This window comes from Triticum urartu, chromosome 7 (assembly GCF_003073215.2).
Source record: "Triticum urartu cultivar G1812 chromosome 7, Tu2.1, whole genome shotgun sequence".
In the NCBI taxonomy this organism is placed as follows: Eukaryota; Viridiplantae; Streptophyta; class Magnoliopsida; order Poales; family Poaceae; genus Triticum; species Triticum urartu.
The window spans coordinates 273,306,207-273,319,816 of NC_053028.1; the positions used below are offsets into that span (position 1 = coordinate 273,306,207).

Genomic DNA, 13,610 nt, shown 5'->3' on the forward strand with positions numbered 1-13,610 from the left:
ATGGTTGACAGCATTCTCAATTCCCAATTAAGTAACATCATTAAACCCAACAAAATTATTTAAAGTCACATGATGAGATTCACATGATAATCCAAGTACTAGATACTCAAAATGTCCATAACCGGGGACACGGCTAATCATGATTAGTTTATACACTCTGCAGAGGTTTGCGCACTTTTCCCCACAAGACTCGATCTCCTCCGTTGGATTTCTCGCACTACATGGTGTTTGAGAAACGGATGACCGAGACATAGTCTTTCAGAAACGCACCTTACGATCGGGTAGACCGTACCACCTACATCCCCTACATCTGCTAGTCTACCACTGTAAGAGTTCGCACGACTTAGTCAACTATGCTAGAGCCCATAATAGCTTGTGGCTGCACACGGAAGTTTCTAGTATGAATAATCTTATGATCCCTTTGAGCCTGGGTGGCGGTCCATAAAAAACAGGCAATCCTGGTCTACCCAGGTGCCTAGACAGGCAATCCTGGAATAACCCGGTGCCTCAATCCACCCAGATGTGTGTTTAAGTTGCCACCTTAAGTAAACCATTAATTAACAATCTCACATCTATCATGAATACTCTCAAAACCCAATCCACGTCTACGAGCATAGCATGGCAATGTAAGCATAACGTAATAGTAACTCCCAAGGGTTTGATAATAAACAGGTAATAGGTACTACCTCATCAACTACTTCCCAATACCCACATGTTATCAATTCCTAACCATGCAATGTTTGAGGGTTGAGACTAATGCATAAAAACTGGGTATGAAAAGGAATATGATCAAAGTGTGAACTTGCCTGCAATGTTGAGGAAGATGATTCGCACTCAAAACTCTTGATAGATCTACTCGTCACACTCCGGCCAATCTATTGTAAGCAAACAATAGTAACCACACATAAGCAATCACTCAAAAGATCAGAAAGAACGAAGAAGACGATTCGGAAACATCAAAACCAAGCAAATAACTCTTGCAACATAAAACAATTTCTAATAGTACCAAAATTATGTGAATTTGGCCTTATTAGAATGTTTAGGTCAAGAGCTTCGATATGCAAAAAGAATCAACTCAAACGGAGCTACGAAACTCAAGTTATGATCAAACGAAGTTTGAATTCAAATCTGATCTAATTCAAATTTTAAACTTTTCAAAAACATGTTTGAGTTGGATTAATGTATAGAGGGGATCATAACGAAGATGTGAGCATTGATTTCGTTGGATTTGGATAAACAAGCAAAGAGTTGCGATGTTTTGAAGATCAGGGGCTATTCTGCAAATAAGTTATTCACAAACGGGTCCTTGGCCGAAATTAAAAAGAAAAGAAGAAAATACTAAACAACAAACGTTCGCTGCCGAACTCTAACTAACGAATCTGTCCGCTCCCGATCCTAAACGAGCGAACGTCCATTAATAATAAAAAAACGTTTGGGAAAAAACCAAAGATAACCAAAATAAACCGAGGCGGCTCGGCGGTTTTACCGGCGGTTTTCGGTGGCGAGATCCGGCGGCGGTGGCGGAGCTGCGGCGCGGGGCGGCGGAAGAGGAGAGAGAGAGGTTCGGGTGGCGCTTTTTATGAGGAGGGGCGACGGGTGGCGTGGAGGAGGGGTCGGGCGGTGCGGAGTCCTGGCGAGGCGCGGGCGCGGCGGCGTGCTTGCTCGGGAGACCCTCCCGAGCTCGGGGACGATGCGCTGGGCCAGGCTGGGCCGCGGCCTGGCTCGGGCGCTGGGCCGGCCCAGTCAGTGAGGAATTTTTTTTTATATAAAGATTTTCTTTTTTTCCAAACAAACAAAACAAATAAAAACAAACAGAAATGAAAATATTATATAGGCATATAATATATCAAAATTTTCAGAAAAAGATTTCCAACAAGATGGACATTTTTCTAGCACTAAATAAAATACACATAAATTGTAATAATTCAAACAGTGCTCCTGCTCTAATGAAATCCAATAAAAATCATTTTAAAAATACCAAAATGATTTCAAATTAATTTTTCTCCAATTTTCTATTGTAGGGAATCATGTTACCCCATTTTCCATGTATTTTTTTTTTGAGAAAAATAATTTGAATAAAACTCAAATAACTCCAAATAAAAATAAATCCAAAAGAACTTTGAATTTATTTCTTTTGAAACTCCCAACTCATATTTCCTATAATTTGAAGAAGTCATTTTATCTTCTCTCGTGAAAATCATTGAGTTGCATAAAGTTTCAGAATTGGAAATATTTTCCCAAATGAAATTCAAAAAATTTCAAACACCCCATTTCATTTAAATAAATGGAAGAAGTCATGTCATCTTCTCTCCGGGGTTTTGTGATGAAAAGTATTTGAATTCACGGAGATCAGAAAGCAAATAAGAAAGTTTGGGAAAGTCCTTTTATTCCCTCTCATTTAACTTTCAAGAAGTTTCTAATTCACTCACTTTCAGACAATCAATCAAACAATCAATCAAATCTATCTATTTATTATAACATTCCAAAATTTAGAATTTTGGGATGTTACAGCATAGTAGTTTTCAAAGCAGCCCAAGTAGTTGGGGTATTATCATGATATAATCTATAATGTTTAGACCACCAAACACAAGCAAAACTAGCAAGTGCACAAACAGTAGCAGCAACAGGTATATCCTCGGGATATTGTAAACATGTAAAACAGTGTTCGTTTCTAAATCCCGAGTAAGATATACATCAGGAACGTATCTACCCTCAAATGGCGGAATATTCAATTTTAGTTTTGGAACATGATCACGATCTCGTACCTGAGGTGGTGGTGCAGCCCTACCATTACGATTATATGTATGTGGACGACCTAGTGGTGGTGCTGGTGGTTGCACATAGTTCTGATTTTGCATAACCTCATCCTCGTAATCGCCCTCGTAATTTCCCTCCTCCTCGACAGTAGCAGCAGGAGCCATAGAACCATCAACAGCAGTAGCAGCAGCACCAGAATGTTGGCATTCCTCAAGAGGAACATGCTTCGCTCGTCCTACTGGATCACGATGTGGAGGTGGTTGTTGTTGTTGCAACGGTGCGGCACGTGGTGGTAGACGCGCGAGCACTTCAGTGAACTTGGCGTCCAACTTGGTGTCAATTGTCTTCTCAATGTCATCTATCCTCTCCGGTGCCTTTCCAAAGCTACTCATCACGTCTTGCACCTGTTCACCCAACATTTGCTGAAATTTATCATGTAATGCCTTGTTCATCATGTTCTCCTAGTCAGTCTCGTCGGCTTGTGATCCTGTAATGGTTAGCAGCAAGAGAAACACACAAGAATATGATCCTACAAATTATTAGGAAGTGGTGGTGGTGGTGGTGGTGGTGTGGAGGAGAGTCACAAATCCGTCAAGCGAATCCCAAATTCTTACCAGTTCTTACCAAGCAGCAGGCAGTGATCAGCAACCATTGTAGTCAAAACTCTCAAACCTTGGATAGAGCGATTTTCAGGTGGTGCCATATGCATGACATAGATATATGTGGAGCTGGGGAGGCTTATAACAGGTAGCAAAAAGGGTCAGCAATAATCAACTCAGAGATGCAAAGTTGAATAAACGCTCAATGACAGTACTGTGCTGGTCCTAGGCTAGACCATGCTAGAGACGCGGGCCTAGAACACTAACAAAATTATGGCGCTACACGTAAACAAGGCAGAAGCACACTCTGAATCTTTTTCTTTCTTTTTTTTCACTTTTTTGCCTCTCTTTTTTTCTCCGCAATAATTCTTTTATCAAAAAGTCCACAAATGATCTAAAAAGTACCTGGCCAGAATTTTCCAGACTTAGTTTTTTTTAAACTGGAACTATTTTTCTTCTACGGGTGGCACGGAAGTTGGGGAGTCTGAATTGGTCACTACTCGTACTAGTACGTGATCTGGGAATCAATTAGAGAGAGGTAAATACTGGACTCGAAATAGGATTAATGGCGGAGATGAATTCGGTGGAACTCGGACTGGTGATGGATATATGTAGGGGCGGTGGAACACGGACTGGTGACGAATCTGTGATGGAGGTGGACTCGGGTTGGCGTGATGGCGGCGAATATGTGGTGGTGTATATGGATTCGGATTGGCGGCGGATATGCGATGGTGGTATATGGCATCGGTGATGACGATGGTGGTATATGCAGTGGTGATGACGATGGTGCGGCGATGGCGTGACAGCATGTGAACAAAATTCGAAACTCTAAGAGACTAGACACTAAGACCAGCAACTCGACACGACGATGCAGCTGCAAATTCAACAAAGCAAAAACACTGAAAAGGTTATGCAAAGGCTCAGATTGGTTTGGATATGATGAACTAACCCGAATTTTTTTTCCTTTTTCGTGAAGTGAAGGTATGAAGAACAGATGCAATCTAGACTACGAAAACTAGTAGAATCTCACCGAGCAATCTAGAAATTTGATACCACTTGATAGAGGCTAAGGTGTCCCATCTTTCGATGAGATGTTGGCTATCGTTTTCGGTGAAGTAGACTTTGACGATCCGACTACGAACGTGCGAGGACGCAGCGCCTTAGCAATCTCTAAACTAACACCGAGAGGTTATTGACCACGCCAGAACACGATCAACCTGACCACGGAGGTCTATTTCCTGCACGCAAATGAAGAACAAGTAAGAAATTGAAATTGCAATCTGAATATTGCGAATATAAGAGGAAATCTTTATTAATGGAAGTGGGATTATGTGATGTCTTGCTCTGGTCGTAGAACACAAACGAAGGACGCGAAGTTGCAGCTATGGTGAACTTTTAATCTAAACAAAACTCAAGTCTAAATGTTGTCTTAAGGGTTGTATTTATAGAGGAAAAGAGAGGGAATTTCATCCACCTTTGGCAAGGTCATACTAAAACACCTCCTCAGTCATTCCCCCTACAGTATGGACTCTAAAAATAACCTACGAAGTTGCATTTCGAAAATACATGAGTCTAACGCAAAAATAAGATAGCGCAACACCTATATTAAGCTACGGACAAAATTTATAAAAGACCATTTTGTATATTTTGTCCATGTCCTTGGATGTCATCATGGTGGCTCCAAAATGCTGAAAACTTTACCAGAAACTATGTTCTTGTTCCCTTTGCGCGCGCCATCATCTCCATGCTTGATCATGCTCCAGTGTTCATCCTTCTTGTCCATGTTGGGTTCTTCATTTGTAAGCAAAACAAAAGTATCTAACTTAGGCAGCATTATATTCTTATAAACACTAGAATCGTTACCAAGAAATGAAAGTACCTGATAATATAATTTAGTTGGCGTGCGCGAGCTTTAATAATTGGTCTAATATATGTATCAGCAGGGATTGTGGGTGTAATTGTAGTAGTGATGTCCCCATCACATACACTCACCTCTATGAACGCACACACACGCATCCTATCCCTATGAGCACATTCGAGAGCTTGAGGCGGCATATCATCTTTGCGAGCACCAAGACTTGAACGCTAGCGGGCTAGGAATACCACTGTCCATCTAACTATCCAACCACAGGTTGGTTCGCGCGATGAATTCTTTTTGTAATATATGTAATGGACAGTTTTGTAAATATTAGGCAAACATTATTCTAGTACCCGACGAACAATTTTCGAAGACGTGGTGAACACTTTTCCAATCTGCGATTAACATCTTTTCCTAATACCCGACAATTTTTTTTCAAATACGCCGTGATATTTTTCAAATACATCATGACCATTTTTCAAATAAGCGATGTACATTTTTTTTACTACGTGATGAACATTTTTCAAGACTGCAACTACAACTTCTTCTAAGTGGGCATATTTCGCAAATAAAAAAAACTTCTTCCAGATACTCCGCTGGCAAGAGATGCCGGCACCGGCATTGCCTGGCAGCCGCGCACAGACACAGATCGAGCAGGCCGTGCGTCGCAAGCTCCTCTCCTAGGACAAGCCGGCACCGGAAAAGAAGCGAAGATCTCAAGAGCGTGATGCGCCCAGGCGCGTGACGCTCGTTCGGTAGCTCACACAAAACCTGCAACTGCTCGAACGGCTGCTCCACCGCTCGCTCCGTGCACGGTGCGTCATCGCCTTCTACGTTCTACTAGCTCTAGGTGAGCCATGCAAAGCTCGCCGCCCCTCCTTCTCCTCAAACTCCTTATAAATACCACAGCGCGTCGTCGTGCACTGCAACAGCCAGCCAGCACAAGCTCAACGAGCCACGCTAGCGTTTGAGAGAACAAAAACAGTCCACCGACGTACGATGGCGCCGAGCACCTTCCCGCGCGCGCTCCTGGCCGTGTCCCTCGTTCTCCTGGTGGTCGGCGGCCTCGGGCCGGCGGCGGAGGCACAGCCGCCGGGGAGGTGCGTGCCGCAGCTGAACCGGCTGCTGGCGTGCCGCGCGTACCTGGTGCCCGGCGCGGCCGACCCCAGCGCCGACTGCTGCAGCGCGCTGAGCTCCATCTCGCGCGACTGCGCGTGCAGCACCATGGGCATCATCAACAGCCTCCCCTCCCGCTGCAACATCGGACAAGTCAACTGCTGTAAGCCAACACAACCCTCCATGCATCATTCCTTCTTCAAAATAAAATAACTACCACTGCTTTGTTTATGCGTCCAAAGTTTTCTAAGCTTGATTCTGTCTCCTTTTTCCTTGTGCATGAACGGCAGCGGCTTGAGGCGGAACGAAGAAACGATGCGAGTCACAGAGTAACTAATAATGAAGGTGGTCATTTCTGCCGTTGTTGCGGCATGTCTGCCTCTTCGCCGCCGTCTTAGTTTTCGTTTGTCCAGTCTGTCGTGTCCTGCTGCTGCTGTCGATCTCGACACGTTAATAAAATGGACGATTTGAGGCACGGCCTCTCACTTTAACCTCTGCACTTTGTTTTTCATTCAAACTCGATGGAGCTGGAAGGTAAATTTCATCATAGTAAATCCACATGGCCACGTAGAAATAAACACTCAATGCCGCGTAGAAATATCAATACTACTGAATTCGGTAAAAGAAAAATGCTACTCCTAAATTGCTGATGCAAGGTGGCGACTGCATAAGGTTGGGAGGGCCAGGTCACCGAGGTGACCATGAGTCCATAATATGAACGCCAATTGGGATATCTCACAAAGAACCTTAGTATGATGTCTGCAAACTCAAAAAACTTAGCATGCAATCCATTAGTTTAGATAACAAAAGAGCACTGTATATACATCCTGACTGCATGCCTAAAGTGGGATTGCGGCACCGAGTACACAATGGAACTTACTAACATCGGATCATAAAACAAAAGAGGATAATGAGACCTTTCGCGACGCGGAGGTTCACGAGAAACCTTGCTAACTTTTCATCAACATATGACAGATAGAAGTAAAAAATATGAATCCCCAGTTGGATGCCATCCATTACTAAATCCTTCACACTATCCTGAAATTTGTTCTAGAAACAAGGCCTCCTGTTTGCTGGTGAGACCCACATCACTCAACGACATCTGACACTCCTCGTCGGTGAATGCACGCCTGGGGTAAGATCTCACCTGCAAATCACAGATTTGCATTAGTATTGATATAATAATCAGAATACTATATCAGTATAAAACAAGAAGATATTCTGGCGTGCTCCTTCCATAGAGTTTTGAAACATCATCCCAAATTCCACATACCAAACAACAGAAGTGAATGATTAGCTAAAATGTATTTCTGGTAATCACTATAAGCATGCCCGAAAATCATTGTGATCTAAAAATGAAAATAAGCATGCCACATATAGCAGAAATGGTTCTGAGTCGCACATTCTATGCGGTCAATCATCATACAGGTTACTGTACTGAATGCTGCCGTCAACTATCTGAACTTAACTACTAAAGCTACATAGTCCATTTGGAATGGATCAATATGGGAATTCAAGCATTATTCAGTGGCATATATTGATATAGCAGCACTAATACATAGATGTTGATGACGAAAAACTGAACTGTGGAAACATGATATAGTTTCCACTGTTACAGCATGGGCAACCAAGCACTGTTGGTATATGACCATGATCCACTATACCACGTTAGTGGAAGCTGAATTGATCTTTCTCAATAGAACTTCTTTTGTGAACATAACTTCTTCAAATAGAAGAAAAATGGTATAATTACCAGTCTATAGGTTCCAGGCTTGAATGTCTTGCTGATGTCAATGAAATCAAAAAGGGCCTGCAATAAAATCCCAGAAAGTTGGAAGCAGGTATAAATTTATAATGAATGATTCCATAATAGAACTGGCAACTAAAAGCAGCCTACCTGGAGCTGGTCAGATTTCAAAAAGCGCCTTCCCTGGCGACTACCATCAGGCATGCGAACTACAACTGTGACGGCTCCTTCAGCATTTGGCAGTGGCTCCTTTGGTAATGATGTTCGCTTGGCTGCAAGCATGGACTCCAACTCCTATTTTCATGATGTGAAACAAATGCATAATAAATGTGTCGCAGTGCCAAATATAACACGTTCATCGAGAATAATAGACTAATCAAGCTTTAACAGAGTCTGAAGAAGAAATATTACATGCTTCTTATCATTTATTTGACGATGGGGATAGTCACAGCAAGAAATAGCAATGACCCTACACAACTTTGATTCTAATGCTTCCAAGAGACATCTCTTGTATTAAGCTGCTTCTAGTTAAGCATAACTAAGTTCAAAAGTATACCCTGGTAAGAATTAAATAAAGGAACATACTACGAAGTTCAACAATCTCAGGCATATCTTACAAACTGGCATTCATTCCACTCTTGTTCAAAATTAATACTCATTAATTGACAGTTTGCCACATCCGCAGTGATTTAATAAATCATCCTGATAAGCAAACCCTAACCAGTACAGCATCCAAGCGTAATCCATACACAAGACATCCCAGAATATTACGTGGCCTCTTATACTGTTAGCATCGGGATGTGTGTGTTAAGCTAGGCCCATGACACTACTGTATAGTGTATATAGAGGTATATATGTAGCAAACATGAGAAATACTAATAGAGGAGTGAATTCCAGAACTTTTCCCAAAGAACTTCATAGATAATACCAACTGAAGTACCTCTTCCTCAAGTTGTTTTCTCAGCTTTTCCTCGTTCTTTTGCTTTTCCATTTCAATAGCAGCTTCTCTTGCAGCAACTTCTTCTAATCTACGGAGCTCAGCATCCTCCACAGCCTTCAACTCTTTTTCTCTATCAGCTTGGAGGGCTGCAAGATACTCATCATCCTGTAATTTAAATATCATGTGTTAGGTGCAATAGTCAATCCATTCCCTAGCAGATAAATACAGCTCCATACCTGCTGCTCCCTTAACAACCTCTGTGCAGTTAATGTTGGTGATGGAGGATGTGCTACTCGGGGATAGCCAGTTGAGATTCCATGAGATGGGAGGGGAAATGGATATTCTGTGTGTTCAGGAATCCCACCAAACATAGCAGCCTCAAGCATAACAGCTTCATCGTGCTCTTCAGAAGAAATGCCTCCCCACTTGACAGAAAAAAAAAACAGAACCGTGAGTTGTGGAGAAACTGTAGTGCACCAAAACAGAAGCCTCCTAGAGGCATGAGGTGATTAGAATACCTCTGAGGGGAAAGCTCCATTATGCTGGTGAGCATTTTCAGTACCATGAGAATGAGGGCCCGAGGGAGGACTGTCAGCCCTTTGCACTGCTTCTGTTGGCCCGGCAGTTCCAGATAGAACACGCCTAGAACGTTGTCTAACTAAAGGTTCTTCGTCAACATCTTCAATATCGTCTTGGAAGTTCTCTTCATCAACCAATTGCCTAGAAGTTCCAGCTTGCCCTGTGGTTAGTACTTGCCTACAACAAGAAAGGACAATACAAGGAATTAGTTATCACTAGATACAGGCTATTACGATAGGACACACAATGTGCATGCTCAGCTAGTCAAACTTGTGTTAAAATAGCACAAACACAATGCTTTTGAAACTGCAGACTGATGGAACAATGGAAATTGAGCAAGTGATGAAACATTTCTGAGAAACCGAGCAAATTATTGATCTACAATTAATGGAATAAAGTTAGACAATGGACAATATTTGATAGTCACCTTTCAACTGCCTCACTTGCTCCTTCAATGTCCTCCTTATCAGATAAATCAGAAGAATTATCAACCGCATGCATTCCCTCTTGAAGTAGAACTCTCTCTCGCTCTGCTACCTGATTGATAAAAAAAATAGTAAATATACATGCACAAAACAAGAGCTCAAAATCTTGGAGAACTGCCTCCAAGGAAAGAGAAACTGCTCGTGCTAGATCATTATCTCTGACCAGTGATACATTCTCACATGCACCACTATTTAAAGCCTAAACACAGCAGACTTGTTCAAACTAAAGTGTAAAACCTACATTATTAAAAGAGGAAGATATCCAATAAGTCGAAGCTTACATTTGTAAGTCCTTCCGCATCCCTTTTTGATGCTTCAATTGCTGCACGGATCATCTCCTCTTCTATGTCATTGTTATAGTCACTAACATCCACCAATGGAGGAGCACTTGGTGCAGAATTGTATGTGCTTGGAGTATTTCTTGGGATAACAGGAGCATGGGTAGATGGCAAGTCATCATCATCCTCATCAATGACAACAGTCCCATGAACCTCCAGACCATATGAAGACTCACGTCCAGTAACATCTTCAATAACAGGACCCTGACCAGAACTTCCAATTTGAGGATCATCAGTGTCTTTAACTTCAATAGGTATCTGCCGCACATCCCTGGGATGTGTAACCTGAGGTCCCTGACCAAAGAAACCAGCAGCGGCTCTCTCAACAAAACTTGGGTCCAAAATACCAAAAGGGTTGCCCATAGATCGGCTAAACATAGGATCAAATGGTTCGTCCAGATCCATAATATCATCATGACTGTCAGGTATAGGATTCTGATTGATTCTGGTGCTGAAAATCATACAGCTTGGTTACATTTTGTAAAGGAAATTCCGTGGGTGTTAGGACACTAAACGCATACCAGAAAGAGAACAGATGAGAGAGCAAAATACTTACGTGGATCTATCTCCTTCATTGAAGTATGCATTCACCGCTTCATTTAGGTCACCGCTATGCTCCTATGTACATTTCATTGGCCAGCCATTATCATATATATGAGCCCAGAAAGCTAGTAATACACATATTGCAAGAATCACTATGTCTAAATCTAATAGATAAGCAAGGTGTAAAACATGACGAAAACAATAGCTGTAGTCCAGATTGATCAAGGATAGCATGAATACATTATCACCTCAACCTTACTGTTTAACAAGTTAAAATTTGTAGTGTATCCTAGCCTATAAGGTGCAGCACAGCACATCGAGTGATACTGAGTAAGGTTTAAACTGAAATTCAATGTACTAATATTTTACTTGTTTAAAATCCAAATTGCTATGTTTTTACAGCAGTATTAGATGAACAAATATAAGGAAGTGAAATGCACAATAATTCAAACACTAATAGTGTATCTGTTCATCAAATACTCGGTCGAAATAAATCTCCTGAAAAAGCAGATCTGCAAAACTTCAGCCATTCAGTTAACATAGACTCTTGGCACATCCAGAGACGACAAACATGTTTCAAAAAAAAAATGTTTTCCCTCTTGCCCCTACTCCAAAAGTGCAAATACAACTAACTACTACCGTGCTCCTCCCTACGGTTCATGGCGCAAACATCTGGACAGATTCCATAAAATTCAGTCCTCCCCACTGCACAAATCAACTCAATTTACAGCCATATCATTTATCAGATCGAAGACACCCCCAACTCTAATCCATTGATGATTCCGTGTTACTTAAAGCACAAACATCAAACATAAGGTAAGTGTATGCAGCAATCGGAGAACACAGGCATTACACTCCAGAAACCCCACAATTGGAGAATTATCATCAACCCTAAGCACCCTACAGCACGACTCTGCATACTGATCATACGCTGATGCTGAGTCACACACACACAAACCGCCCAGCCGCCATCCCACCGCATCGCCATCTGACCCACACGAGCAGGGAGAGAGCGAACCCTAACTCAACCCGAAAGCCACCAAATCCACACGAACGTAGCCCCTGGCACAGATTTTTTTCACGGGGAAAGGGAAGGGACAATAGACAGTACAGACGAAGTTGTGAGGAGGAGCAGGTCGGTTCACCTCGAGCTTGCGGGCAGCGACAGCCTCGTCGGCGCCGGTGATGCTGATGAAAGTTTCGATCGCCTCCTGCGACGGCTGCGCCATGGCGGTAGCGCGGCGGCGCCGTCCTAGGGCTCCGCGGCGACGCGACGGAGAGGGGGTTGAGGTGGAGTCCGGGGGAAGGAGGAGCGATAGAGGTGGAGGAAAAAGAAAGAGGAGAGTTCGTGAAGCAACGGAGCCGTGCTTATTAATTCGTCGATGCGGGTTCCTTTTCTTTGGGGGATTTGCTATGCGCATTCTCGGTAGTAGTAGTTGAGATCAAGTGGGCCGGTGGGCCGTAGTTATGCTGAGCCCATTAGGGCCGACATTTGCATTCTTCCTGCCCCTCAAAAAAGAAGAAGACATTTACATTTTTGCCCTATATGGATACTGCCTTCATCTAGGGGTATATTATAAATTGTCGTGGATTTGTCACGGCGTATGTTCTTAGTGTGAGGACTTAGTCGTGAGGCCAACGCATCTATGTGGTAGTTTGAGAGGGGTTGAGTGGGACAAGAGACGCGATGTTTTTACCCAGGTTCGGCCCCTCTCGGTAGAGGTAAAAGCCTACATCCTGCTTGATTCATATTGATGATGATAACGATCTCGGTTACAGGGGCGAGGTTTTGTTACCTCTATCTCGACAGCATTTATTTTGATGTTGTCTAAGACTTGTCTATTGAGACGTCTAGGAAAATTTCTCCCTCTTGGGGTGCCCCGCCCCTCCATATACAAGTTGAAGGAGTGGGTGATACGTCTCCGTCGTATCTATTTTTCCAAACAATTTTGCTCTTATTTTGGACTCTAACTTGCATGATTTGAATGGAATTAACCCGGACTGACAATGTTTTCAGCAAAATTGCCAAGGTGTTATTTTTGTGCAGAAATAAAAGTTTTCGGAATGACCTGAAAATCAACGGAGATTATTTTTGAAATATATAAAAAATACTGGAAGAAAGATCCACGTCAGGGGGCCCACACCCTGTCCATGAGGGTAGGGGGCGCGCCTACCCCCTTGGGCGCACCCCCTGCCTCGTGGGCCCCCTGACGCTCCACCGACCTCAACTCCAACTCCATATATTCATTTTCGGGGAGAAAAAATCAGAGAGAAGGATTCATCGCGTTTTACAATACGGAGCCGCCGCCAAGTCCTAAACTCTCTCGGGAGGGCTGATTTGGAGTCCGTTCGGGGCTCCACAAAGGGGAATCCATCGCCATTGTCATCATCAACCTTCCTCCATCACCAATTTCATGATGCTCACCACCGTGCGTGAGTAATTTCATCGTAGGCTTGCTGGACGGTGATGGGTTGGATGAGATTTATCATGTAATCGAGTTAGTTTTGTTAGGGTTTGATCCCTAGTATCCACTATGTTCTAAGATTGATGTTGCTATGACTTTCCTATGCTTAATGCTTGTCAATAGGGCCCAAGTGCCATGATTTCAGATCTGAACCTATTATGTTTTCATTAATATATGAGAGTT

At 42.9% G+C, this 13,610-nt stretch overlaps 2 protein-coding genes across 2 annotated transcripts; one reads left to right on the plus strand and one right to left on the minus strand.

Annotated features, from left to right (window-relative positions):
- The first annotated feature begins 6,138 nt into the window (after positions 1–6,138).
- Positions 6,139–6,821, plus strand: LOC125518016 (non-specific lipid-transfer protein C4-like). Its single transcript, XM_048682979.1, has 2 exons — positions 6,139–6,493; positions 6,621–6,821. Exons 1-2 carry the CDS (start codon positions 6,214–6,216, stop codon positions 6,626–6,628), a joined length of 288 nt encoding a protein of 95 aa, XP_048538936.1. The 5' UTR covers positions 6,139–6,213; the 3' UTR covers positions 6,629–6,821.
- A 285-nt stretch (positions 6,822–7,106) lies between these two features.
- Positions 7,107–12,373, minus strand: LOC125518015 (plant UBX domain-containing protein 8). The gene is made up of 10 exons (XM_048682978.1): positions 12,108–12,373; positions 10,976–11,037; positions 10,363–10,870; positions 10,024–10,133; positions 9,536–9,773; positions 9,254–9,442; positions 9,018–9,182; positions 8,228–8,371; positions 8,084–8,140; positions 7,107–7,477 (listed from the first exon to the last, which is right to left on the minus strand). The coding sequence occupies exons 1-10, from the start codon at positions 12,189–12,191 to the stop codon at positions 7,364–7,366; spliced, it is 1,671 nt and encodes a 556-aa protein (XP_048538935.1). The 5' UTR covers positions 12,192–12,373; the 3' UTR covers positions 7,107–7,363.
- Positions 12,374–13,610: the final 1,237 nt, after the last annotated feature.

What these genes read in the sequence shown, in the direction of transcription:
- LOC125518016 (XM_048682979.1), top strand. Translation starts at nt 6,214, where the DNA reads ATGGCGCCGAGCACCTTCCCGCGCGCGCTCCTGGCCGTGTCCCTCGTT.
- LOC125518015 (XM_048682978.1), bottom strand. Translation starts at nt 12,191, where the DNA reads ATGGCGCAGCCGTCGCAGGAGGCGATCGAAACTTTCATCAGCATCACC. An exon ending in ATGCGGAAGGACTTACAAAT is followed by an intron (nt 10,134 to 10,362) that starts GTAAGCTTCGAC and finishes TTTATCAATCAG; the next exon opens with GTAGCAGAGCGAGAGAGAGT. An exon ending in TGAAATCTGACCAGCTCCAG is followed by an intron (nt 8,141 to 8,227) that starts GTAGGCTGCTTT and finishes ATTTTATTGCAG; the next exon opens with GCCCTTTTTGATTTCATTGA.